Source organism: Juglans microcarpa x Juglans regia, chromosome 7D, assembly GCF_004785595.1.
Source record: "Juglans microcarpa x Juglans regia isolate MS1-56 chromosome 7D, Jm3101_v1.0, whole genome shotgun sequence".
Lineage (NCBI taxonomy): Eukaryota > Viridiplantae > Streptophyta > Magnoliopsida > Fagales > Juglandaceae > Juglans > Juglans microcarpa x Juglans regia.
Window position 1 is genome coordinate 4,709,676 of NC_054606.1, and position 27,739 is coordinate 4,737,414.

Below are 27,739 nucleotides of genomic sequence, written 5' to 3' on the forward strand. Positions count from 1 at the left end.
TAAGCTGCAGAGGGACACTTCTTGACCGTTAGATTGAGATCGTCTTGAGATTAGGGGTTCCTCCTCAAAATTCGATAAACTCTAGACCGGTTCGGAAGCGGTCCTCCAGAAATAAACCGGTCTAGTCACTCCAATCTCCTGCCGAAATCCAAACTCGCCCTCAAGACTGAAACACACTACCACCCCGTAGGCTAATCACCATGCTCTCCCTCACGAAACGACTTCAGCACTTAGTCCCGCGCCTCCGCTCCGCGGTCCGGCAAATCCGTTCGGCACGCCCCGACGGGGGACCCTCTTCGAGGAGGCGGCGGCCTGCCTCGCTGCTGGCTCTGTCGAAGAAAGGGGAGGCGAAGTCCGAGTGGTGGATAGTGGACGGTGAGATGCACGAGATAGGCGATCACGTGCCGCCGCGCGAGCGGTTTGTGATACCAAGGGACAATATCCCCAACAAACGCCGCAAGCAGCTGCGCGAGCAGTTCATGCGCCGCACTCGCCTCGTCCTCAAGGAATCGGTCTGTCATAGTCCTCAGATTTCTTCTTTTCAAGGCTTTCTGATTTTCGTTTCCATACACTAACATTTTTCTGGAATTTATTGTATTGTGAAGGAGCATGAACCTTGGTGCAAGAGGTACATGGAGTTGTATCAGGAGCTTAGAGAAAATTGGGAGAGGCTGTATTGGGATGAAGGCTACTCCAAGAGAATTGCTCAAGATCATGCTAACTATGAGTCTGCTGAAGATGATGATCAGGATTTTACCCCATACAGGTTTCTAGTTCCACGCTCTATGGCTGTTATGGGCAATGATAAAAACAACTTAGTTCTTATAGAGAACTGAGGGAAAGAGAGGAAGAGAAAACTGTTGTTCTCTGACTGATGGATGGAGATTATTTCACAGTCCATTGCGTGTTTTCTGTGGTTTTGGATCTTTACGTCGTTCGCTTTTTTGGTTTATGTTTATTTTTCTTTTTTTACATTCCAGCTGTTATTAAGTCAGTCTTGATTTGCCTATAGTGAGAGTATGTGAAGTTTGTCCATGGTGATTTTACCTTCTTTTGATTGTGTTTCAGGAGCAGGCGATCTGCTGCTGAGCCAATGAAGGTATGGGTTTGAATTTGCTTATGTTTGCTTCTTGTTTGCATTTTTTTGAGGTTTAGTTTGAAGAATTGGCTATGGATTACGACAGGAACCCTTCAATATGCTTCTTGCTTTTTTTATTGGTAAATAGTAAATACTGTAAGAGATTAATGGGCAAGAGATTATCTATCATTCTTTGAGAGATTATTATGCTTCTTGCTTAAAAGCATACTTTGAGAGTATGCGTGTTTTGGCTGTAAGTAGATTTCTGTAGACAGAGTTCCTAATGATCTGCTGACTTACAACTTCTGAGCAGACCTTCAAGCTCTTAACACTTAATTGCAAGTGCTATGTTCTCTACAAGTTCTCTGGACATAGTCGTATCATTGCATGCGAAGAAGTATACACGAGCAGACCTGAATGGATTTTCTGAGCTAGGAGTCTTGGGTCTATGAAAATATAACTATGATACATTTTTTTTTTTTTTATCAGACCACAATTTATTAATAGTAGTAAATAGGCATAGCCCAAGTACACAGAAAGTATACAAACAGCATACACCTAGTTACCTAAAAAGAAGCCAGAAAGAGAAAGTCGTTGAAACAAGCTCCATTAAGTACACAAGAGGATGCCCAAAGAAATAAAGTATGGAAGAAGAAACTTCTTAGCTCGTCCGGAGAATGCTCCTTGTTTTCATAACTTTGACCATTCCTTTCAATAAGCACTGCATCCTCAATATTTGAATTGGTCCTGCACCTTTGCCAACAAGCAAATAAATCAACCACCCTCTTGGGCACTACCCATTCTATAAAAGATTTCCGCCCATAACATTTTTGCTACCTCACAATGAAGTAAAAGATGGTCAACCAATTCACCACTCTTCTTACACATATAACACCATTCCATAAAGACAAGACCCATTTTTCTTTTTTTTTTTTGATAAGTAATATTATTATATATATATCAATAGGAGTTACCAAGTACATTGGATGTATACAAGAAAAACACCTAACCCATACAAGAAAGCCCCTAATGACTCAAAAACCCATGAAAACCTACCCAAAATACACAAAGCCCGAATTGGAAAACTATCGATACACCTCCCCTACCCCATCCCCTAGATTCCGTGAAAAAATCCTTTACCCAAACATCCCACGACGAGAACATCTTCACAAAGCCCCCCCTTTAGCCTTCCCTCGACTTGAGCTAGCTCCCTTAGTATTGTAGTTGATTGCCCAAGATAGATTCTTTAACTCCTTGCTTTTCTTAAACTTAGATTTGGTTTCAAGCGTGTGGCTCGCCTCGATTGCAGTGAGTAGTGCTTTAAATTGGTCTTCATATTCTCCCTGTTCTCCATATGAAAGTCCCAGAGTTTGTAGAAACCCATTATCTTTATTCAGAATCCAATCCGTTGTTGAACCCGCTATATCATTAATCGGAGGAAGAGAAACCAAGGGAATGACATTATCCCCAGCCACAGTACCCGATTGCACTCCCGACTCTAAACCTTCCCGAGGCACCAATGACAATTCTAAACTTTTCCTCACACGAGGCACCAATGACAAATCGATAATTTCGTTCTAACCAAATGGTTGCTTGACAAGTATATGGTTGTTTTCCCCTCCATCTGTTACCATTACAGGTTCCTCCCCTCCATCAACATTTTGCTCCACCCCTCGACGATCCTTGCCGTGCCACTTTGTTTGACCCTACTGCTTCCTCAAGAGGGGAAGTACTACCATTTGTTGCCCCCTTTTTAACTACAAATGAACCCTGGACAGAAGGACCAACTACATCTGTAACTGGTGCATGAGACCCTACAGCTCCCTCATAAGGCATAGTGACATTGGCATGAACAAAGATGCCAGCGTCCAATGACTCTATCGTTGACACACCCTTTGCCTACACACTTTCTGGCACACTTGCTGGCACACTTGTACCCACGACTAGGTCCAGCCCCTTATCCACCTTAATCATTAGATCTCTTACATAATCCATAACTCCCTTCAATTGAGATTTGACATCCCACAAGACCCATTCCAACTCTCCCAAAGTCACTTGAGGTCTTTTGTCTCCAACAAGTGCCTTGCCCTTTCTTTCTACCACTGAGCTGGTATCGACTTGACTACCCGCCAGTGACCTCAACACCGCTGCGTACGAAGCACCTTTGATTGAGGAAGGCCTTCTCACTGTTTTCCCATCAACAAACTCTCCACTTCGAGAAGTGGCTTTGGATTCGGTGACACTTAGAATGGACTGCAGAAAGCCTTTCCATCCAATGTCATTTGCGCTTTGCGAAATCACCAACAAACCTTTCCTCCTTCCATTACGGAATTCTGAAAGCTGCAGAAAACTGCCCCTTACATTAACATGATGTTGAATGCTAAAAACTCCATTACCCATCCTTAGCTCTCTAAAGAAACCTTCATGGCGGTTAAGGTCTAAACAATCCTCAATCCCCTTAGCCACCCACGAAGTTGTCGTCCTCCCTAGATATATGAACTTAGCTATCTTTTTGCTATGTTCAGAAATACGTGAGATATTTCCTCCCTCTTTCGTAAAAATGAAAGTTTTTTATTCCACTTTCAACCACCTCTCACCTTCCAACTGGGACAAAACCGCATCGTGTTTCGTCTTCATTGTCAAATCCCATTGCAAATCTGTTCCTAGTGCTCCCTACTGCTTCCTCTTTATCCTAAGGTAATACACAGATTTGTTGGAGGCCTTGAGTTCACGGATTTTCTTGCAAAAAATCCTTGAGATAACGGAGAACTTCTAGTCGGCAGAGGATGACGTCGGATGCCCACAATGTGGTCACCGGAGTTTGTCGAAACAGTCTGTAGCGATGGCTAATGGAAAAGCTCAGATCGCAGATTGTTGGAGGAGGAAACGAAAGAGCAGTAGAAAAATACCAGTCGTTGGAGAAGGACTGACGTTGGAAGTCCCACCACGGAGACGCCTGGGTCTGTCTATCAGTTCTGTGATGGATTCAAAGTGCACAGAGACCGACGCTGGGGGCTCGTCGGCCTCGTCTGGGACTGCGGTGTCCTTTTCTGATCGATGGTGGGTGGGGGCGGTGGCGGGATAGGACGGTTAGGGTTTCTCTCGAATCACTGTTCACACACGAGTTAGGCTTCGTACGGAGAGAAAACTGTTCACACACAGGTTAAAAATACAAATAAGACAAGACCCCTTTTTCTCAAATTATCCAACGTCCAAATTTTCCCAAGAGATGCTGTCCACCCAAAGAAGGCAACCTTAGGTGGCACCATACTTTTCCAAATAGGCTTCCAAGGGAACGAAGTATGATTTTGGCTTGACAAAGCCTTATTCAATGAACTAACAGAAAACTTCGGATTCCCAATCTTCATCCACAACATCCTGTCCGCCTCCTAATTACCGAATTGCAAGGACTACAATAAGCTGTAAAAATCAGAGATAGTTCCAATTTCCCAATCATGAACAGTTCTATTGAAATAAACATTCCACAAAAGGAACCCCCTAGAATGATCCAGCAACTCAGACACCGAAGCCTCCTTATTAAGAGCCAATCTAAAAAGAGAGGGAAATGTGGTCTTTAGGGCTGAATCACCACACCATAAGTCATGTCAAAAGTTGATCCTCACACCATCACCAACCTTGAATTTAATAAACCAAGTAAAATCCTCCCATCCATTTCTAATATACTTTTACAAGCCAACACCATGCACACTTCTCACTTCATCTGAACACCAACCCCATCGCAAGCCCCCATACTTCAAATCAATAATAGTCTTCCAAAAAGACCCCCCTTCTCGATGATACTTCCATAACCATTTCCCAAGAAGTGCCTTGTTAAAGGTTCTCAAATTACGAATTCCCAACCCTCCACTAGAGATTAGTGTACATACCTTATTCCATTTGACTAGATGGAACTTAGTCTCCTCACCAATTCCACCCCACAAGAAGGCCCGAAAAATCTGCTTAATACAATTAGCCCACTTGCTGGCAAAGGAAAAAGAGATAAGAAATATGAGGATAGGTTAGAAAGTGTACTCTATCAAAGAGTGGTTTATTCCCCTCTAGACAAGTACAACTTTTTTCATTCAGCCAATCTCCTCTCAATCTTCTCCACAACCCCATCCCATATGGCCTTAGCCTTGAAAGAGTCCCCATGAGGAAGGCCCAGGTAGTTCATTGGGAATAAAGCAACCTTACAACCTAGAATATTTGCCAACTTGCTAATATTCCTAACATCACCCACCGGCACCATTTCAGATTTCCCAAGATTCACCTTAAGACTAGAAATAGATTCAAAACATATCAATAGAGCCTTCATCGTCTGAATGTAAACCGTGTCCGTTTCACAAAATAATAAAGTTTCATATGCAAAAAGAATATGGGACACATTAATGAAGCCATTGTTCATGCTTCCCCCCAAGAAGCCTGATAGAAAACCAGTGCCAACGATAGCTTCCAACATACGACTAAGTGCATCCATAACAATCACAAAAAGAAAAGGAGAGACTGGGTCCCCTTGTCTCAAGCGTTGCGAACTATTGAAAAATCCAGTAGGGGTTCCATTAACCAAAACAGAAAACCGAACCGTGTTTACACTATGTTTTATCCACAAACACCATCTCTCCCCAAAACCACATCTCTCAACTAAATAGAAGAGAAAATCTCAATTCACGTGATCAAAAGCTTTTTCCATATCCAGCTTACATAAAATGCCTGACACTTCCATTCTCTATCTATTCTCCAAACATTCATTTGCATTAAGAATTGAATCAAGAATTTGACGCCCCTTAACAAAAGCATTCATACGGTTAGCAAGAACTTTGGAGATAATCTTGTACATCCCTTATTAATAAGGCTAATAGGACGAAAATCCTTAACATCCGTTGCCCCCGCCTTTTTAGGAATAAGAGCAAGAAAAGTCGTATTAAGACATTTCTCAAATTTTTTATAGGCAAAGAACTCATGAAAAACACTCATAATATCTCCCTTTACAACATCCCCACACTCTAGAAAGAAGGCCATAGAGAAACCATCTGGCCTTGGGGTTTGCACCTCCTCCTCAAACTGTCTCTCCAATCAATTTGCACTCGGAATATCTATAGACTCAAAAGCCAGCCCATCAAGTTTTGGCCTGCACGATTGTTGTTCTGATAGAAGTGTTTCATAATAATGAACCACATGGTTCTTAATATCAGCTTGATCTTCAATAACACGATCATCAGAATGAAGTAACTCTATAGCATTGTACCTACGATGAGAATTGGCAACCCAATGAAAGTACTTTGTACATCGATCGTCTTCATTCAGCCACAAAATTTTTCTATTTTCTAGTTATGAAATGCACAAAAGTTTCAGATTTTGTTTTTTAGCATTTTTTTTTTTTTTTTTTTTTTTTTTTTTTTTTTTTTTGTGGAGGGTAAAGTTACAGAACTGACTCTGTGCTTTACACCCCCTCTTTTTTGCAATTGCTAGTGGTTATGTGGATTGGATTGGAATATCGCTCTATAAGAAGAAAGAAATAGCTTATTGTTAGTTGTGGTTCATTTAGGTGATATTACTGCAGGAGCATTCAACTGCCACTTGAAAGTAGTAATATCTACTGCTATATGGTCATGGAAATGACCTGCTTGATCATGTCATTCCCTTGTTTTACAGGGAGAATATTTCAAAAGAGAAACAATAAAATTTTCAGTCTATAGTGTAACTGTTATTTATGCAAGAATGGTGCAGTTTGAGTTTTGTAAATTCTGCTACTAGACTTATGGATGTGTCCGTGCTTGAAGTATGCTTTGATTGAGATGAGCATTTTGATCACTTTCATTTTAAGTCTACTTACTTGTGACAGTATCGCACAAATGATTGAATTTTAATGCAGGACCAAGGTTTCAGGAGGAACAAGGAAGGTGATACCTGGGAAAGGGTCAGCCAAATTCGGGATAAGTTTGAATATGACAGAGAGAAAAGAATGAGAGAAAAAGGTAGGCTCAATGTGTATGAGCTATGTTTTTTTCTTGCTTATAATCTTATTCCCCGTTTTGGTCTCATTGACTCCTTGTACTTGGTTAATGGACCATCAATAGTCGGCTTGAGCTAGATTTGTTTATCAGCTTGTTAACGTGTAGCCAGTCCAAGCTCAAGTAAAATATCTCATTTCATTTTGTGGGTGAGCTTGCAAAATTTTCTTTTATGCAACTGAGGTTAACTGTGTACTTAAAAAAATAAATAAATAAAGGTTAAGTGCCCCTTGACTGTTTTGAGTGAGCTTGCCACTGATCGCCAAATAGTTGTAAATTTTTGGCAAAATAAATTAGCACTAGGTTTTGTTAGAATCTGTCCTATGAGATTCCCAACATAGGTGAGCTAATTAGATACAATTCTGGATCCAATGCAAATTTTTTCTAGTACCTACATCCGGTACACACCAATGTGTAGTGGCTAAATGGATAAAATAAAAAATTTGTCTAGGGGAGAAAGGGGTGGTGGGAGCAGAAAAATTATAATGAGAAAAAATCGAAAGCTTTTGAACTTAAAAAGGGCATGAGATTCCTGACTTGGCTGATTAATTTTAAAACACTCAGACTACCAAACATTTCAAATTGATAAAATTTTGTCCCAAGCCAAACCTGACCTACAGAAACTCATTTTCATGAGTTACAAAATTTCATAAGAGAATGATTGCAACCTTGTATGGCTGAATGTACTGTACTTCTTCCTAGATTAGTCATGCTCCAACGGGAATGGCTTAATGCTTCTGCTGGGATTTATACTCTTATGGACTTCATTTCCTCTGGTCATCAATCTGTTTCATTTTGCTGAAATCTCATTGTAAGTTTTTTGGGTTGATTACATTTTCCCTATTCGTGGTTTGGATCAAGTTGCATTCATCCAGCTGATGTCTGATGGTATGCTTTTTTTTGTTTGGGTTTACGAGTTTAAGCTATTTAGATTGTAATGAGGTTGCTATTGTGTTTCATGGAATTCCTTTCGAGGCATATGGGCTAGGCCTAGGAATTCCAATGATTTAGGGTTGAAAAGATATTATGTGACCTGAGTTGAGTAAATTTCAACTCTTTTTTGCCATAATTTGGCAAATCAAACTGGACCCAAGTCACAGTTAGATAACATGTAATTACTCCTTTTTCTGTCCTGCAAATCTTTATAATTGTAAATTGCTGGAAGAACATTCAACTTTAGGGTTTTATCAAGCTATGTTCCTCTGTCAAATGAAAATGATTGATACACTACTCTTGGCATGTTCTAAAATGTGTATATAACTCCATGGCTAAACATACTACTCAACTTCCTCTAGTGTCTGCAAAGAAGCTATTTTTTTTTTTTTTTGCACCGCACCTCTAGCTGTAATACGCTTAATTGCTTATTTCACTTGCTCTGCAATCTTATCTAGTAGAATAAGATATTTTTGTGGTAGAAATAGAATAATTTGATTTTGGTTTCCGTTGCAACCTTGGGCTACACTGTTCCTTATGTTGGAGCGATTGGAGTTGTTAGCGTGTGCCACTGCAAAGAAAAAGTTGGTGAGTATTGAAATGAAATGTTGACAGTGATCCAACACATCAGCTAACTTACATTTTCGGGATATAGAACCGTCGTTAGATGCCAGTAGAAACAATATGGATGGTATGTTATGTAAAACAAAGAGGAAGGATTTTGTTATCATGTGACATCTAAAGGCGTCGTGGATGATTGGGCCTTTGTTCTTTCTGCACACTTTTTTTTTTACTCAATCCTTTTGACCATTCAAGCTTCTTGTGCAATGCTTATGCATTCTTATGCTCTCTTTTTTTTCCGACAGCATTTGCACCTATGAATGGAGGAGCTGCTTCTGATTTACATGATACAAACTCATTGAAGCAGCCATTCGATGCTCAGAGATACTTCTCCCATAGTGAAAGTGACTGACAGGAGTACCATTATCTAAAGAAGGGAAAGGAGGGGCTCGGGACAATTTTCCTTAAGTTCTCTCTCGAACTCCATTCCATTCCAGCTGCTGTAATTGCTTCTGCCACTGACTGCAGTTGGAGCAGCGGGCACTGTGGCTGCATAGCCATTGCTCAGTTCTTTTTCTCCTTCCACACAAACCTGCGGTTACTTCCTCACCGTCTGATCTGTTACAATGAGTCCTGGCTGGTCCCATCCAAGAAAGAACGAGGAGGAAGAAATCATGTTGTGCAAATATCAGTCTTTTGTTGTGTTTTTTTTTTTTTTTTTGGAGATCATGATATGAAAATTTTTGTATTAATAACATGAAAAAAAGTCTGCTGCAACGACGAGGCTGGCATCTAACCAAGTTTATTATTGAAGTGAAGAAGATACATTTCTTTAAGTAATTCAAAATGAGTTATGTTCATCGTATCTGCTACACCACCCACCGACTAATTCTACCGAGAAAAGCCACCAAGTGTGCAAATTTTTATTTTTTAAATATTTTTTTAAACCCCTTAATATAAATTCATTAAAAAATACTTATTTAATTATTAAGTAAAAAAATTTACAATGGGTGACTTTTCTATATTCCTCGATGAAATATCATTTCCCATATTTATATCTCCCGACATTGAGTAAATGATGTTTAAATCAAAATAAGTACTCTTTGAATTTTCTTGTTTTAAATTAGAGAAAATAAAATAAAAAGAAACACTGAACCGTGAACACAGTAATATCTATCATTTGACTGTTCTAAAGTTAAAGGGCGGTCCGCCCCGCGAGAGAACTCTTGATTAAACTTTAAATTTATTTGAAAGATACGTTTGGCCTTCCGTTTCTTGCCGTCCAAATACCAAACAACTGATGAACATTCGTGAAATTGAAATGAGGATCTGACTGAGGGAGCGATCAGATTGGCGATTGGCGCACAGAATGAGTGGAGCGAGACTGTGCGCGTTGTTGGGCGAATTGGGGTACCAAGGGGCAGAGGGACTAGACCCTGACAGCTTCGAGTGGCCCCTCCAATACGACGACGCACGCCCCATCCTCGACTGGATCTGCTCCAGTCTCCGCCCCTCCAACGTCCTCTCCCTCTCCGAACTTTCCCAGTAACATTCGTCTCCTTTTCTCTCTCTTCGCCATTTGATTTTTCCTCTGTTATTGGTGAATTATATGCCTATATGTATCTATATGTAAATTTCTGCTTTATACTAATTTAATTAATTTGGAGTTGAGTTGGTGCCGCCATTTTTCTCGATTGCCAACTTAGATTAATAACTTCTTCTTCTTTTATTCTGCTGGCAATTCTCTTTTTTCCTGATGGTTTCTACACTTATTGTATCTTGCTAATGTAACTGAGTTGGAGCATCGCTAATTGTTGTTTTCAGTTCGCCGTAGATAATAGTACTGTGGCATAAAATTTGGGAGATCTATGAAGTAATAAATAAAGTGAAAGCATACTCAGTTACTAGGTTTTCAAGTTATAGCCACTCTTGAGTGAACGTAAATCTTACATCATTGCAAACGACGTTGTTATATTGATTTTCCCTCGAGTAACTTCTTGAAAATGTGGTGTCCAGGTATGAGCGATTTCTGCAAGAAGGCAAGCTATTGGAGGTAAATTTCTCATGTCCATCCTGTCAATTGCTCTCCTGTAAATCATAAACACTTGTTTGCTTGGGTGTTTCGCTTGTGAGCTTTTATTACTTGCTGCATGACACACTGAGTTTAAACTGGGTTTTCCCTGTTCCAATCCAAAATGACTAAATAGCCATGCAGCAGTATGAGCACTAGGAGGAAAGGGGCAAAGGTTGAGAGGGGTCTTCTTTTCAATTAATTTTTTGGTATTTTTTGTCCTCAGAAATTGTGTTGAGGGTGATTGAATTATGTTGAAAGAAGTTTGAGAAGAAAAAGGTTGAAAGAAGTTTGGCCATGCTTTTTGAAGGTCAAGGGGGGATGTTTTGGCTACAGGCTAAACAACTTTGCTAATATGGGGCTTTGAGAGTTTATCCATTTGCTGTAATCTTAAGTATGGACTAAAAGTAGTACATCTTTACACAATGCACATATTGATTACTCATTGACTGCTTTATAGGGGGAGGACTTGGACTTTGCTTATGATAGCATTTCAGCCTTTTCTGCCAGGAGAGACAACCAGGAGGCACTTTTTGGCGCTGAAGAAGGACTGAAAGATATACGGTAATTCAATTTGTTGCTCATTGATGTTTAATCCTTCTTGTTTCCTTAAGATAGACAATAAGGTGTGCCATAGGAAATCGTTGGTGATTACTTCTAGTTTGTATGTTTATCATGTTGTAAGTGGGTAAAGAGGGAGGTTACACAGGAGGAATAACTATTTATTTCCCCTCCATATTCTTTTTCTTTGTAGGCAAGTCTATAAAATATTTGAACTCATGCATCTCTCGGGGTCAAAATATCATTTTCCTTTCCTCAGTTTCCCTTCCAGTGCATCCTGCATATATGTATATTTTTTTCTCTTTTTCACGTATCTAATTCATTTGAGGTGGGCTTTTAAACTGTCAGACCTCTCACTTTGGAAAAATATCTGCAAATGATATTCCTCCTAATCAAACCACCATAAGGCTTGTGGTTGTGTATGGCTATGGACAAGTTTTTTTACCTTAAAGCTTGATTAATTGCTTATGACTTGAGGAATAATTTGACATTTCTAATTTGCTGACAGTTGCTAAAACGCCTAATAATTTTTTCCTTTTTTTTTGGATATGTAATATGATTGTCTCAATAAAGGAGAAAAGCCTAAGTATATAGGCAGTATACCATGGAGCCCCAAAGAATTACTATTGAATATAGTGAATAAAATCTACAAAAGAAATCAAAGAGACATTATTAAGAACATTAAACTAACCAAGTTTCTTCTAATGTTGCCCTTTTTATATGCCAATGTTCTTTGAGCCAAATGACTTCTCCTTCATTACGTTTTCATTCCTGAACTGGGTACTTTAAATCATGTAAATTCTATTTTTTTAATCATTAAATTTCTTAGCATCACGAAGTCATATAGTGTTTCATTTATTTTTGTGCATAGAGGCTTGTCACTTGAAATGCTATGCTAGGGGCAGCATGTTGCAATTTTTCCCCCCACGGACATTTGTCTAGAATCAGGATGTATAATGGGGTATCTTTATTACAATTTGATGTTGAATTCAATAATTAGCTTTTCGGTTGCATTTGGTTTATTTTACATTTTTTCAAGGTCATTATGACATGATTCTTTTGATGTGGCCACTTTTTATGGAAAAACATAATGAAGAGTAAATCCTTATGGAAGCCACCCTTCCCAGGATCCCACTTAAGTGGAACTGGCACATGGCAATAAGCCTTTTCTAGTGACTTATGACTAATGTTCTATCTTTTGGCTCAAGAAGGTTAATTTGCTTGCTACACTCCCTGGTATCTTTTGAAAATAGGCTTGTTTGTGGTTTGTGGTGATGAATTTTGGTATTCAACTTCCAATTCTGATGGATTATTTTTAAACTTGACCTTTAGGGATGCAACTTTGGCATATAAAGCTGAAGCTTTAGAGTTGCAGAGAGAGCTTAGGCATCTGCAGTCTCAATTTGATATGCTCAGTGGCCAAGCTTCGGCTTTGATCCAAGGTAGACGGGCACGAGTTTCTGCAACATCTATTGTAAATGGACACCTTTCTGTACTAGATGATAGTCTATCGGCAAGAAATTTACAGGTATATATGTTACAACTATTTGAATATAAATATTTAACTCATCCGTTCTTGTGATAGTTTGAAATGTAAAGTGAATAAATCCTGAATAAAAATTGATTGGTCAGTTTCTTGACATGGCTGGAAAGCATACTATTTAAAAATGGTGTCTGTACATATTGCAGGCAGTGATTGTTGAACAAATGAATTTTCCTATTTATTTGCAGTGATCACTTTAATATGGCATACATTTCCATATGTACCTGCTGTAATCTTGAAGCTAACATGATATGCATTATAGGATGACTCTGCTCTGAAAACATAAGCTGATATGATGAATTCGTACCAGTACTGTTAATGAAACTTCATATTGGATCTTGTGGACTTATGTATATAACGACTGCAAGCATTATTTGCTAGCTAATACAGTTCATTAACAATTTCTTGGCGTTTTCCCAGATACAATGTCCTGTAGTACCTAAGATTGAAGCTTGAGAGAAAAGCCATAACTTGTTAAACCTCAATGGAAAGTATCTTCATCACGGAATGGTTGGCCCTTGTTGCTAGATTTTATGACAAATTGTAATTGTTCCTCTTTTAATCCTAACGTCACTGTTGTGATATGTGTATATAAGGATATTCCTTTCTCTTCACTATTGCTATAAAAAAAAATATTATTTACCTTTTTTTTTTCCATACAGCAATTTCCTGTAATATTCCTTTACTTTTTCTAGTTCTGGTTTGTATCACCTCGAACTGCTCCTGATTATGAGCTTCTCATGCTACTGTCAATGTGTTTGTTGTGTAGCATGACACAGAAATGCTTATTTTCAAGAATGTCAAGTTGGATTTAATCTTTTTGCTTTATCTGGTTGATCAGGGGTTTATTCATTTCATTTAAAGAGATAATTACTTGTGAAAATGTGGTTGATGCTTGTACATCTCAGAAATTTCTTGCATTCTTTAATTGTTACTTAGATGAACGCGGTTCTTGGAAGGATTGCTGCTACTGCACAGGAGTTGGCTCATTATCACTCCGGTGATGGTATTAATTTCATTTCCATTCTTGTACTCTTACTTTCATTGGCTGTTTGAAAATTTTAAATGCGCCTTCAATGTTGTGTTCCCTAATTCTCCATCAAACATGTATTTTTAAATCAAATTCTTCATTTTTAAAATAATTTGTTGTTAGACTCTTTTTTTATATGATCACTTGATCGCATTTGGTATTTTGTTTGGCTTGCGCCTGACCAACCTAAATCCATTTCAATTATTACTTTCAATTTTTTTCTTCTTTTTCATGGAAAATCTTAATTTGATGTTGAAATTTTGAACTTATCACAGTTCATAGCCGAGTTGTTTTAGCTGCACATCTTGATCTTGAACAATGCATTCTCTGCTATGAAACTTGATTGATATTTAGCTTCATGGATGTTGGTTGGTCAACAATATGTAGAATTGGAGATAATGGGGCTGACTCATTCTCAGCTGGAAAAAAGAATTAAAAGCACTTTTTCACGTGACAATATAGGCTCTGATTTATTTCATGAAACTTACAAAAATATAAATTTTTTATGAGCTTATTGCACTATTTGACGTGCAGAGGATGGGCTGTATTTAGCATACTCTGACTTTCATCCATACTTGGTTGGAGATACATCTTGTATAAAGGAGCTAAATCAGTGGTTTGCTAAGCAATTGGACACGGTATGTAGATAAAACTCCCATCTTTTTTTTTTTTGGTTTAAAAATTTGCTAATCAAATAATATATGTGACTTAATCTTGATTGTGACAATGTGTTATTGTTAATTTTCAATTACAAATTATTCGTTGTAACATGTGGGTGGTTTTAAGTACTTAATGTGAGATTTCAAATTTAAATTCTGTGTTGTAATGGTCCCTGTTTATATGCACTGTACAGTGTTTTGGTGTCATATACTTGTACATCTTGTAGGATTACTGTTGTAAATATTGATTATCTTCTTGTATCATTATAATTAGGGTCCTTTCCGATTAGTTGCTGAGGGAAAATCCAAATGTTCTTGGGTGAGTCTTGATGACATCTCAAATATCTTTGTACCAGGTATCCTTTACTGTTGCTTATGGCTATTTTTTTCCTTCATTTTTCCCGCCTAGATTTCAATACATCTGGATTTGTTTGCATTTCTTCTACATATTGTTGGTTGCCCAAATGTATCATTGTCATTGACTCATTGGATGGTCACCTCTGTGTGTAGAGAGAGGGAAGGAGGGAGGGAGCATTGCATTGTATTAATCACCTACCATTGTATTCTATTGATCACCTGGGATGGAACAATAAGTTATTGGCACTTGATTTTTTTGTAAGTCTTCAATGACACATTAAAATTACTGAAGATCAAAGCACATGGTTCATATACTGCAACTTGGTCTGTGCGCTATCCATAAAATTGTGATTCTAAGTTCTAACTTTGCTCATATGGTGATCGAAGATATGAAACACATTGCAATTGGATGTGGTCTCTTTGCTATCCATAAAATTGTGATTTTAAGTTCTAACTTTGCTTAGATGGTGATGGAAGATATGAAACACATTGCCATTGATTCTGAAGGAACTTATGTGTGTCTCTCTTGTTAATTTCCAATTGACATGTTATATGTTATATGTAATATTTGTTGGGTTTTCAATTGACACGTTGGGTTTTAACATGTAACCTGTGATTGAAAATTAACATTTTCAATTATGATAGTTGCTATAAAAGGCAAAGAAAATAGAAATAAAACCCAACGAATAATTAACAATAACACATTTTCAATTACAAACACATTGCCTTTGTTAAAACTATTTAACAAAGGGACAAAATAGTTTTATGTTTTAGCTTCTTCTTTTCTTTTCTTTTTTCCTTGGGTTTTATTTCTATTTTCTTTGCCTTTTATAGCAACTATCATAATCTTATACCTCAATTTCCCTAAATTTGATGCATTTTTCTAGACAGCTATGCATAAATACAAGTTTTTAATCTGGAGTTGCATTGCATCATATATGTTAAGCTGCTATATATTGTAGATTAAAGCAACTTGTTTCCTTTGTTTCAACAATGCAGCAGATTTAGAAAAATCCCAACACCAACGTGTATCTGAATTGCAGCGGCTTCGTTCTATGTATGTGATTTATATCTAAATAACTTTCTAGATTACTTTTGTCCTTTTATCCACACTCTGTAAAATTTTATCATCTTCTATTGGGACTAATGTTAATAGTATACTGGAGGAGTTTCTAATTTCATGGAAATAGGTTTCCAAATTTTTGGTCAGGACAAGAGAAATATCACGTGTTTTAATCTTGTAGAAAGAAACAAGCTACAATGTTTCTTTTATATTAGACTGAAGTTTTAAAAGTTCTTGTTTTCTGGTCTTTCTTTTCCCTTGTATACCTCTCCCATCTCTCTTTGATGTGTGATGGGTGTGGCTGGTGGTTGCACATATTGATGATGAAACGCACACACTATCTTGAATGTGACATGCTTACAATTTGGCATCTCTCTTGGTTTGGTTTCTTTTCTATGGATTTTGTGATGATTATCTAACTTCTGGAAGTACCATTGGGTGTTGAGTGTTGTGACAGATTTGGAACAAGTGAAAGACAATGGGTAGAGGCCCAAGTTGAGAATGCTAAGCAGCAAGCCATTCTAGTTGCACTTAAATCTCAAGTATCATCAGATGAAGCGCACATTCATGTTGATCTTCATTCGCTTAGGTACATGTTTCATATTTGACTTGTCAAGTCATCATGCTATTTTAGACGTTTGGATTTTTAACTTTTAGGTTCTGTATCACCTTTATAAGATTGATGTCTAGAGCATAGGTGATATGTATGGGAAAACTTTAAACTTGCTTCTTTCACCCAAAATAATGGAGCAAAATATATGAATGAAAATGATATTACATTCCAAGCATTGGAAGTATAAACAATGTGGATTATTATTTTTTAAATATTAGCAAGCATGGTATTCTAAGTATTAAAGTCAATCTTACGAGTTATTCAATACATATTCTTTCACTGCTGCAGTTGTTCCATTATCGGAAAATTCTTTCTAAATAAAAAATGGCTGCCTTCCCGTTTCTAAAGATAGCATAGGCACATCCACAGAATCGAATCAAGCGTGCTTGCTCAATGTTTGTTTCTATATAAAACTATCGCTGACTCCCATTTAAACTTTTGATCATCCTTATTGACGAAACATTGGTATCAATAAAAGATATCAATATGGTAAGTGAATGAGTTCCTCTAGAAATGTATTTTTACTCAAAGCACATGTTATATTCTTTTATTGAGTATGTTCCATAACATGCAGGAGAAAGCATTCTGAGTTGGTGGGAGAACTATCTAATCTTTTTCACAAAGAAGAGAGGTTGCTATCGGAGGTTGTTATCTGTATTTCTAAATTTTCTACATCTGTGCATCATGCCCTACATTTTGCAAATTAGTCTTCAATGCCAAACATGTATACCTAAATGAGTGTAGTATGACCTGTTTGAACTTTGCTATATTGGAATCAATTCCATCCAAGGCACTTTGCTCTCTATTAGATTTGTATGGATTTCAAACAGATACTTGTTTCTTTTGGTTTTTATAATTTGTGGTGAAGCCATGAATGTTGATTGTGTTTTTACTTATCTGCTACCTTTCAAGTTGACATAATACTGCTCTGATGTTGGAAAATGCATTTAAGGAGAGCGAAACACATTAGACTCCATGCATTGTTTGATCATCTTGAGTTGGGTGTAGCATTTCCTAATTGCAAATAATGCATTTTTTTCAAGTGCAACGACTAAACATATTCTTCAATTTGTTTCTGGATATGTGTGTCCATGTGATCTTTATGAGTTTGGGCTTTCTAATAATGTGCTGGTTTCTCATTCTTACAAATACATATGCCAATACCTACATGCACATATTGATTTCCTTGAGTTCAGGGTTGCATTTATGACGTCCTGTTATAACTGAACGTCCATCACATCAAGTCATGTCTCTTGCACTTTGTTTGGAGTTCATCAAATCTTTAAATGTGGAACTAATATTCTCATTATGTTCTCTCCTCCCTCGCCCTCTCTTTTCCAGGGTTTTCTCTTGTACACTTCCTAGTTATTTGGATGCATTCCCATGTGCTTTAAAGATTTCTTACTCTCCAGATATGCTTTGTTTGGTTGTATTTTCTGTTGTTTACTTTCTACTAAGTTCTTATTTTTCAGACTATTCCGGATCTTTGTTGGGAGCTTGCTCAACTCCAGGACACATACATTTTGCAGGGTATTTTCCTTTTTCAGATTTGTTAGAAGAAAGAAAGTCTTTGTTTCCGGCTTAAATTTTTTAAAAGTATTATGCTTCAAATAAACCTTGCTGTTAAGTTAATGTAGTTATTTTTGTTTAGGTGATTATGATTTAAAGGTCATGCGCCAAGAGTACTATATTAACAGGCAGAAAGCTGTATGTGCAGCTTCTTTTTTAAATTTCTGATTATTCACCTTTCTCTCTTTCAAGAAATGTTGATGAAACATGCAAAGGAATAGTGTGCACTATGCCAAGTTTGGGGTTCTTTTTATATTTTTTATATAACATTCTTAATTTCTTTTTGCAGTTCATAGTGCATACTATTCATTCTTTTTGCAGAAGTATGCGTGCTATTTATATTGATGTATCTATTCCTAGGCATATAACATTCTTAATTTCTCTTTGCAGTTCATAAATCATCTGATCAATCAGCTTGCACGGCATCAGTTCTTAAAAATAGCTTGTCAACTGGAAAAGAAAAACATGCTTGGAGCATATTCATTGCTTAAGGTTATTGAGTCAGAGCTTCAGGCATACGTGTCAGCAACCAAAGGCCGAGTGGTACATATGTTTGTAGTTCTTGTTTTGTTTAGTTTTGTCTTTTTGTTGCTCTCTCTCTCTCTCTCTCTCTCTCAAATGTTACTTCCATCCATTGCTTCAGCAAGGCATATGAGCAGGCATGCAGACACTCATGCACGTGTGCACACACAAACACGCTCTATTGGAATATACCAGTCTTCATTTTGTGTTGCTGGATGCCATGCTATAAATTGGAGTGTGACTCTAGATCTAACTGAAAATGTACTTTAAACCTTGGGGGTTGATGTACAAGCAAAACTTTTTGCATGCAAGTAATGTTACCCTATTCCAGTTAACCACGGATGCTATAGCTAGTTGATTGCACTTGAAAATTGTTTATGCCTCCATGTTTGTTAGATAACTGCATATATTAGTGTTTTTTAGTTTGCTTCCTGTCAGTCGGTAGTTCTAAATTGGACATTTTGATGTTTGGCATCGAACCATGCATGCATGTCCAATTGTGAAGCTGTACCTAAGATGAGGAATGGAGTCTGGTTTTCTTGGTAGCCCTCATCTCTTCTTCCTGTAGTCGATGTTTAAATATCTCACGAGTTTTTTGCGAAGTAAATATTTGTTATATTCTACAAGTGCATATGATTTTTGTCAAAACTGGGAAGATTGTGCTTCGGATTCCCCTGGACTTCTTCTTTCCTTTTTTGATTTTCAAGATTGTTTAAATTCAAGGTGGTTGTATGACCATGACAGGGTCGTTGCCTGGCTCTGATTCAAGCTGCATCCGATGTACAAGAACAAGGAGCAGTGGATGATAAGGATAATTTTCTGCATGGAGTTAGAGATCTTTTAAGTATCCATTCAAGTAATGACCGCAATGTTCTGTTTTCAATTACCAGATTATCCTTTCAAGTGATGACTATGATTTTTAATTTTTCAGCCTGTATATTAATTGTATTCTTGCTTTTACCATTTTCTTAGATGCTCAGGCTGGCTTTTCAACATATGTATCAGCTCCAGGCATTGTTCAGCAGATATCTAGTCTTCATTCAGATTTGATGACCCTTCAATCTGACCTAGAGAGTTCTCTTCCAGAAGACAGAAATAGATGTATCAATGAGCTGTGAGTTATACCATTTTGTTTAAGATTTATCATATATTTACTAAAGCAGCCTTCCATACTAAGTTGATACTCTAATTGAATATCTGCTCTATATAATTGTGGTTGATTATGCAGGCTGACACTCTATTTAGCTTTCAGCTCCATGCAAAAATATAATGTTCATGAATTCTTTTGGTTCCCACGTAACTAGGTGTTTACTCTTTGTGTACTTGGGCTTCGCCTAGTCTTCTATTGATATTAATAAAAAGAAATTACTTCTAAAACAACAAATTTTTTAGGTTCCCACTAAAGTACTGTAAGCTTAGCAGAGAAAAAAACTAGAAGTGAGGATTGTACTCCTCCATGAAGTAATTCTGCCACATCAATGACATCATGTTTATGATTGTTGTTTTATGATTGCATCTTAATCATTGTTGTTATCATCTTCCTCGACATAATCCTTTTGCTTTTTCCATATATCCTTGTGTGCATATTAAGATCCATGTATGTATATAAGTAATCTTGGCCCATGCTATAGCTCTAATCACAAAAGATGCAGTCATATTTTGTGTACTCTTTACTATCGAGCTCATCAACTTTGGACATTTTCATTCGCATCTACAACATTATGCACACATGGATACAATGATGCTCGCAAATGCTCTATCGTGCTGAATGATAAAAAATTGGATTACAGGCCTACTGTTTCTCCGAAACACTTCTAATTGATAATGAAAATTAGAGGAGCATTAAGTAATAAATTCTTGCGTCTCTTTTACACAACCTAATGTGCTTGATTTAAAATGCAATTCTCATTTATGTGCACAGTAGTAAACATAACGAGATAGAAGAGAACCTTTCTCCACCAAGCACTTCTAAACTAGTTTGATATTTGTTGCGACTGTGTTAGGTGATGTACTTGACATTTGTAATAGATGTAATAGGATTATAGTAGTCACAGTTGTCAAATGCTTGAACTAGGGTTAGTTCAAATGAGCTCTAGTTCAAACGGCACCTCCTCCCTCCAATAAGAAAAGGGTGGAGAGTGGTTTTGAGCTCAATAAAGACTTGGGGTGCGTGTGTAACTTCCCAATTAATAAAAAATATTGGGACAACTAGTAATTCTCTTAATCGATTTTACCACTCTCTATTCGCATCTGGCATCGTGGACGCATATTTCCATAGCCTTTTATTTTCAGTGATTTGACCACTTTTTCGAATAAACAGCTGGCTTCATGCAATGTCCTTTTTGAGACAACAAAAAGTAATGTTGAGCAAAATTTTCAATTCTTAAGTGCAACAAGTTGTGTTGATTTTTTTCAGGTGCATTCTGATCCAAAATCTGCAGCAATTACTATTTGCATCTTCAACAACGGCACAACCAATACTGACGACTCGGGTACATTTTTGTTTCTGTTACAATGGGTTCTTGTCTGTGTTCCACCTTATATTTTGCTATTCCCTTCTGTTTGTTTTTATTTTCCTTTGTTGTTATTTAATTATTGGTTTTGGAAACAATATGGTGGAAGTTTATAAGCTTGCAGAACACAGAACCAATCCCATTTATTTCGACTTGTGACAATGATTTCCCACATTTTCAAAAATGGTTTTGCATGCCATCTCATCTAATATTAACTAACCTCTGACTAGAAAATGAAACCAGCACTTTGATTTGGAATCTCTTCAAACTAACAGTAATTAAGAATTGAGAATCTTCAAAAGGTGACTGTAGTGATTGCACTATGTTTTCCAGCAGCTTATGGATTTTTTTTTTCTCACCGAGTCAAAGTCGTATTTAGCAGGAGTGTTAGTTTTTGTCCTTCACCTTCTAACTGTGCCTTTTATAGCCATGGTCTCTGGGTTTTGGTGTTTCTTCAGTTTTCTTTATCTATCTGGTCTTGTGACATATGGTCCCTTTTCCAGCCATTAATGAAAGAGCTGGATGAAATGGAGAAGATAAATGCAAAACTCTCTGCTGCCGTTGAGGAGGTGACACTTGAGCACTTGAAGAAAAATGAGGTAATCTTTTGATTCTTTGACTATTGATGAGTTCCTCCTTGGATTGTGAATTCCTAAAGCGATAGGTTCCTGTCAATAACTATAAACGTATGTCTTGAGATAAATATCTTGGCCCCAAGTGGTTCAGGATGCATTTCAATGATCTTTTCAATCAATAAGTTTTAGTAAGTCTGATGCTTTAATTGTGGTAATCTGTAGTTTTAAAACTTTATGAAAAAAGTTTTCCTTCATAAAATTCTTTAAATATCTGTTACATGAATAGTGTAGGTGCGTCCAGGAAACCCAATGCATATGAAAATTGGAATTTTTAGTTACAACTATGTATCTTCTCTCATGACAGTTGGCCTTTCCTCTAGCTGGAGTCTTTTAGGATCCTCTAGCTACGAGAAAGCATGCTGTCTTCTTGTGCTAGAAGTCATACATGTGCAAATAACCGTTCTTGGACCAAAAGTCTTTTCTTTCCTTGGCATTCTTGGATCTAAAGTCGAACAATACATCAATACTTTTTAAATACTTAAGAATCACAAAAAAAAAAAAAATGATTAGGAATCACGATTATTCAATATCCCTTGGCATATTTGTTGTATGTTTCCCAGTTTCTGAAGGTGAATACTTTTACTGAATGTATGAATTTTTCATCTTCATCCTGTGGCACCCAGATTGTAAAACACCATTCTCAGGAAGTTGCACTTCAAAGGCGGGTGTTCGTTGATTTCTTTTGCAATCCTGAGCGTTTGAGGAGCCAAGTTAGGGAACTGACTGCCCGAGTCAGAGCTTTGCAAGTTTCCTAGTTCATGCTCATTGTACGTATACATTTTGATTATTGTGTGTAGTAGTGTCATATAAAGATTCAGTTATTGTAACCAGACTTGGAATCAGTTCTGTTATTTATGCATATGCTCTTTCTACAAATAGGATTGCACTTCTTATTTTGTTTATACAGAGCCACAAAACCATCAATGCATGTTACTCTGGTTCTCGTCTAAACAAGCGTACACGCATAACATGGGCATTTTACTAATGAAGAATTCAAAATATAACAAGAACTAGAGAATTCCCCAAGCTTCTTAAAGAACATTTGGGTATTGGCCTCTTAAAAAAAACAGAAAATCCAACAACTAGATAATATATATCAAAAGAAAATCTCCAGAGAACTAGTTTTCATGTACATCTAAAGCTTGACAGAAGCCACTGTTTGTGCCTGTCGTTCAGTAAAGGCGGCACTACCGAACCTCGACAGCCGGGCTTCCCATGCATTGATCTTCTTGGAGTCGAAGTTCCAACAACTGCTGTTTGTGCTGCTTTATTAGGCTGTGAAGATTTGTGTGGTGCAGTAGTAGTACTTCTGTGTAGGTGGCACTTGAATGAGCCTGCATGAGTGGTAGGAGCACAAATGCAAATCTTCTTATACCCAGCAGGGCCAGCACTCGGTTTGCTTTGTGTAATGTAAACCTTTGCAATCTTCTTTTGCGCTGCCATGACTACTGATTCCTCTTCCTGAATCTCTGAGCCCTTAAAATATACGAGCTGAGGCCTGAAAAAAGGACAATTAATTAGGCGATTGAGCAAGTGGCAAATTCATTGCGAGCTTGACCCCATAAGCATTCACATGATATCCCGTACAAATACTTTTCGAGTCACCCAATTTTTTTGTTAATCAAAGGCACTACGTACAATGAATTAGGAACTTGATTAAATTAATTAAAAGCGATTTAAGTGGTGTAATATTTACAAAGAATTACAGTACTGCTAGTCTTTGTAGTCTGCAAGGAACTGCAGGCAGATGCAAAAACTTTTCTAAAACCAAAAGTACGTACTTGTTGTACTACATGCTCATCAACTTTCTAGATTCAAAGGGAAAGATATGAAAAAACAAAAAAAACAAAAACAAGAGATCATACAAGTAAAGATCAGACTAAAGAGAAGATGAAAAGTAACGTCGTACGTACGTACCAGCAGATCAGAGTAATGGGTTTGGAGTACCGATCAGAATTGTGCAGGTTCTTTGTCTCTGCAGGCGTTGTTATTACTTCAGATAATTGGACGTACTGGGAAATATCGTCAAGAAATTAGTGGAGAAATAGATCATGATGGCATTGCAATTGAAATTCTGAAATATTTATAAAAGGAGCTGAAAGAATACTTTGCGGTAATTTCTGAGACTGGTTATCGTGTCCTGCATGGAGACGGAATTAGAGACCTAGCTAACACGTTTGTCTACCGATATTTTCTGGATAGCAATAAACCCTTGATCTGACTGATCCAGTACGTAGTACTACGTACTCCATCATGCTTGAGAAAAGGAATAAAACTCGTGAGGATTATGGATTCTTAAACGAAGTAGTACTTGTCCAACTGGAGATGGACTTTTTGAACGACGTCGTAAATTAATATTACTACAAGCTTGCCAATTAATTACACTAGGGAACACACTTCTTGTCAAGAGAAGCATGCCACCAAATGATAATTCATGTATGACATTAGTTTTCTTTTCTTTTTTTTCTTCCCACTTTTCCCATGTATCAACTGGTATTATTATCTTGCCGTAATATTCTTGCCGATCTTCAGTATTCCCAGTCCCAGTGGCAGCCAAGAAAGAAACAAAAGCACAAAACTTTTTTCTTACGAGACTGGCCTTACACATGACAACCTTTTTATTTTGTCGCATACCCAGATCCTCCAATCTTTCCCGAAAGTCGGAGTGGTTATCTCTCTCTCTCCCCATTAACATAATGTCTAATTATTACTTTCTCTCAAAAAATAAAAATATTACTTCTCTAATATATATATATATATATATGCATGTTTCAAGTTCCAACATGATGATATAAGCCTTTCAGTCTTTTCAGAAGTTGTCGCTGACTTGCTGTTGCCACCCATTAATATTTCTTTTCCCTTTTTGTTTTTTGTTTCTGATCAGTTCTTACCTACCAACCAATCGGTTAAGAGTTCGTCTGTTTTTAAAGATAAAATGAGATGAAATGAAATTAAAATTAAAAAGTTGAATAAAATATTATTAAAATATATTTATTAGTATTATTTTTATTTTAAAATTTAAAAAAATTAAATTATTTATTTTATTTTATATAAAAATTTAAAAAAATTATAATAATAAAATAAAATAAAATGAGATAAGATATTTTTTAAAAACAAACGGTGCTTCAGAAATTTTAACAGTCAAAAATTTATGAAAGGCATAAAGTCTGTTTTCTGTGTTTATGTTATATATAATGCAATTCTCAAATTCAGATAAGTTATTTGGATGAGATCATATCAAAGATATATATAGACTATTCCAACCAGCATTCTGTTTTAACCTTTAATGGCTCCTTTTCCAACCCTAATTCTCGACCTAGCCTAAGGGGCTATGCATCGTCAAAGAAAACGAGACCAAAGGTTGAAAATGGAAACCAAGCAATGGATGGGTACACATAAAGAAAAATATAAACGACCCTTAATTTCGAAATTAGTCTTTTTCCCATAATTATAAAATGATCATAGTAATGATCTTCTTTGGACCGACATTCACCTCCGACAATATCCATCAAAATAATAATTCCACAAATACATAGACACCACCATAAGTATTAAAATACTATATCTTCTATTAATCCTCTCTCTCTCTCTCTCTCTCTCTCTCTCTCTCTCTCTCTTTCATATGTACACAGTCCTTTTAAGTCTTCTGGCATCTTTTCACGCAACACAAGTAGGCAGCAAGCAGCTTGTAAAGAACAACCTCAACCCTCTCTTCTGCGGAAAGAAGACAAAAGGTGGATTAAAATACCATTCAAAAAAGAATATCCATAAACAAGTGTGAATATAAGAATACAAACGAGTTACAGAGTTTAGTGGATATAAAAGCTTGCAAATTTTCTAGTTATTTTTAGGGGGGGGGAAAAAAAAAAGATTTCCAGGTCCAGGTCCAGGTCCCAGTATCTACCTTTCTGGGTTTTGCATAAAGGAGCTCGGGTGAGATTTTGTACAAGTCTTCGTCCACAGGTTTCGGGGTTGGCCTCGGCAAAGGAGTGGGACTTGCAGGTGGTTCCTCCACGTCAGCACTGACCCAGCTTTTCTTTTTGTCTTCTTTGGGCTCACGAACTTTTGTCTGCAATTATCACACCCAACAATAATCATCATACTCAGTATCCTTGTAACTACCCTAGCTCAGGAAAAAGAATGTAGCTATATAATTGCACCTTTTTTTCTAATCAAGATCATGCACTAATCAAGTTAAAAACACCTTTAATTTCAGAGGGTGTTTTCTTTTCTCATTCTCTCAATCGGTACTGTTCTTTCACATGTCCCCTTCTTACCCTCATAATGTCGCATGGGAAAATTTGAAAGCATTTCTCTCGATACTGTTCTTTCACATGTCCCATTTCTAAGTTTTTGAACTATTTCTTCTATTTTGGGGAGATGAGGGGTAGCTTCTTTTATAACAGGCATGCATGAAAAGAGGATAAAGCCATTAGCTACAAGGGTGATTGTAGCTAGTTTTTGCACGCATCAATATTTCCACACCCCTAACTAGTCTTCTACATGTTTTGTAAAGCAGACCAATGTTCATGATTTGATAGTTTTCCCGACGCATTGGTCAACCATGTACGATTCACCTCCACGCTCAAAGATATGATGATCAAAAGAGAAAAGCAAAAACTATAACATTTCAAAAAGTAAAACTCCACATCCAGTACGTACGTACGTAGTACATTTGTAGCCCCATGCTCTTATACAATACAAGACTAGCTTTTCATCATCCATCTTGAAATACAAATCGAATTCGCAGCTTTTAATTACTAGAATTGTAGGAGCAGTACTTTTCATTTTTAGAGAGCAAGTTTTGCATATCTAGTCAAAACATTGAACTCCTAGCTAGGAAAATAAGGAATATGGTACTACTTTCAAAGAGAAAGATAAAGGCATGCAGATTTAAAGCTTACCCTTCGGCGAGGAACAACAATCATGGCAGGGGTGACGACATTATTGTCGTACAAGTCACCAGCAACATACAAATCACGCTCTTCAGAGTAGCTATAACGAAGCAACCCGGCCTGCCTCGCTGACTCAAAGCACTGAGTGAATGGAAGGTCATCGTTCCAATCCCAGCTCCCAAAAGCCGGAACATGACTTCTCTTGTAGTATTCCTACTCACAAATTAACCACAAACACCATGTTAATTGTTAATATAGACGAAAAGAAGACCATGAATTTTGGATAACTAGGGAGAACAAGAAAATAGGCAAAAGGCTCACTTCCATCAAGATATATGAAACCGTGGAGAGGTTGAAGAATAGATGGATCGATTGACCTGATCAGCCTCTCTTTAAAACGTGCAATATTTCTTTGTTTCGTTCTTGGTGCAAGGTTGAGCGTGGGCTTACCACCAATTTAAGGAGAAAGATAGGAGAGAGAGAGAGAGAGAGAGAGAGAGGAGGTAAAGTGGGGGGTATGGGATCCAACGCAACACGACCTCGTTGGTAAAAAAGAAAGCAACCCCCAGATACCGATGTTTCACATACAGTAGTAGACGGTAGGACAAAGAGGTGTGAGAGAGGGAGAAGATGCAACTCATTATTATAATTTTTTTAAATTTTAATATAAAATATAATAAATAATTTAATTTTTTAAAATTTTAAAATAATAATAATATTAAAAAATAATATTTTATTATCTCAACACAACTCAATTCAATTCAATTCAGTTTAATATCTAAACACAGTCTTAATATCTCGTTTGTAAGTTTGTTTAGCAATATATCATTTTATCATTTTATTTTTATGTCATTAAATATGATGTGATATATTTATTATTATTAAATAATTATTTATTAAATATTTTTTTATTATTTAATTATAATAAATATGTCATATATTATTTAATATAATTAAAATAAGATGAGAGTTTAGTATATAATATTATTTATATTTTTTAATATTATTATTTTAAAATTAAAAAAAAATCAAACTATTTATTTTATTTTATATAAAGATCTTAAAAAATTCTATCCTTTGCTTTACGAATGGGTTATTGCTTTGCCCTGATTGTCGCTCAACAGT

General features: G+C 36.8%; 3 protein-coding genes and 1 long non-coding RNA gene across 7 annotated transcripts; 2 read left to right on the forward strand and 2 right to left on the reverse strand.

Annotated features, from left to right (window-relative positions):
* The first annotated feature begins 187 nt into the window (after window positions 1–187).
* LOC121238309 lies at window positions 188–9,415 on the forward strand. The gene is made up of 5 exons (XM_041135145.1): window positions 188–512; window positions 606–766; window positions 1,069–1,099; window positions 6,951–7,053; window positions 8,889–9,415. Exons 1-5 carry the CDS (start codon window positions 201–203, stop codon window positions 8,993–8,995), a joined length of 714 nt encoding a protein of 237 aa, XP_040991079.1. The 5' UTR covers window positions 188–200; the 3' UTR covers window positions 8,996–9,415.
* Window positions 3,273–22,208, reverse strand: LOC121238310. The gene is made up of 3 exons (XR_005935101.1): window positions 22,198–22,208; window positions 6,525–6,527; window positions 3,273–3,365 (listed from the first exon to the last, which is right to left on the reverse strand). It is a non-coding gene; the product is annotated as an uncharacterized LOC121238310 (long non-coding RNA).
* On the forward strand, window positions 9,799–23,035 carry LOC121238306 (AUGMIN subunit 3). Of its 3 annotated transcripts, XM_041135142.1 has the most exons (19): window positions 9,799–10,128; window positions 10,600–10,636; window positions 11,115–11,218; window positions 12,548–12,743; window positions 13,698–13,764; window positions 14,323–14,426; window positions 14,722–14,803; window positions 15,804–15,861; window positions 16,325–16,456; window positions 17,055–17,124; window positions 17,953–18,010; window positions 18,132–18,187; window positions 18,440–18,592; window positions 19,316–19,427; window positions 19,544–19,685; window positions 20,988–21,063; window positions 21,588–21,683; window positions 22,343–22,486; window positions 22,896–23,035. In XM_041135142.1, exons 1-18 carry the CDS (start codon window positions 9,953–9,955, stop codon window positions 22,472–22,474), a joined length of 1,851 nt encoding a protein of 616 aa, XP_040991076.1. In that variant the 5' UTR covers window positions 9,799–9,952; the 3' UTR covers window positions 22,475–22,486; window positions 22,896–23,035. The 3 variants fall into 3 exon arrangements, with proteins under 3 accessions (XP_040991076.1, XP_040991075.1, XP_040991077.1); XM_041135141.1 differs by lacking the exon at window positions 22,896–23,035 and having other exon boundaries at window positions 22,343–22,595; XM_041135143.1 differs by lacking the exon at window positions 22,896–23,035 and having other exon boundaries at window positions 15,807–15,861; window positions 22,343–22,595.
* Window positions 23,036–25,155: 2,120 nt separating this feature from the next.
* LOC121238311 lies at window positions 25,156–27,120 on the reverse strand. Of its 2 annotated transcripts, none has more exons than XM_041135148.1 (5): window positions 26,936–27,120; window positions 26,624–26,827; window positions 25,624–25,788; window positions 25,340–25,433; window positions 25,156–25,307 (listed from the first exon to the last, which is right to left on the reverse strand). In XM_041135148.1, exons 1-4 carry the CDS (start codon window positions 26,939–26,941, stop codon window positions 25,377–25,379), a joined length of 432 nt encoding a protein of 143 aa, XP_040991082.1. In that variant the 5' UTR covers window positions 26,942–27,120; the 3' UTR covers window positions 25,156–25,307; window positions 25,340–25,376. The 2 variants fall into 2 exon arrangements, with proteins under 2 accessions (XP_040991082.1, XP_040991081.1); XM_041135147.1 differs by having other exon boundaries at window positions 25,340–25,436.
* Window positions 27,121–27,739: the final 619 nt, after the last annotated feature.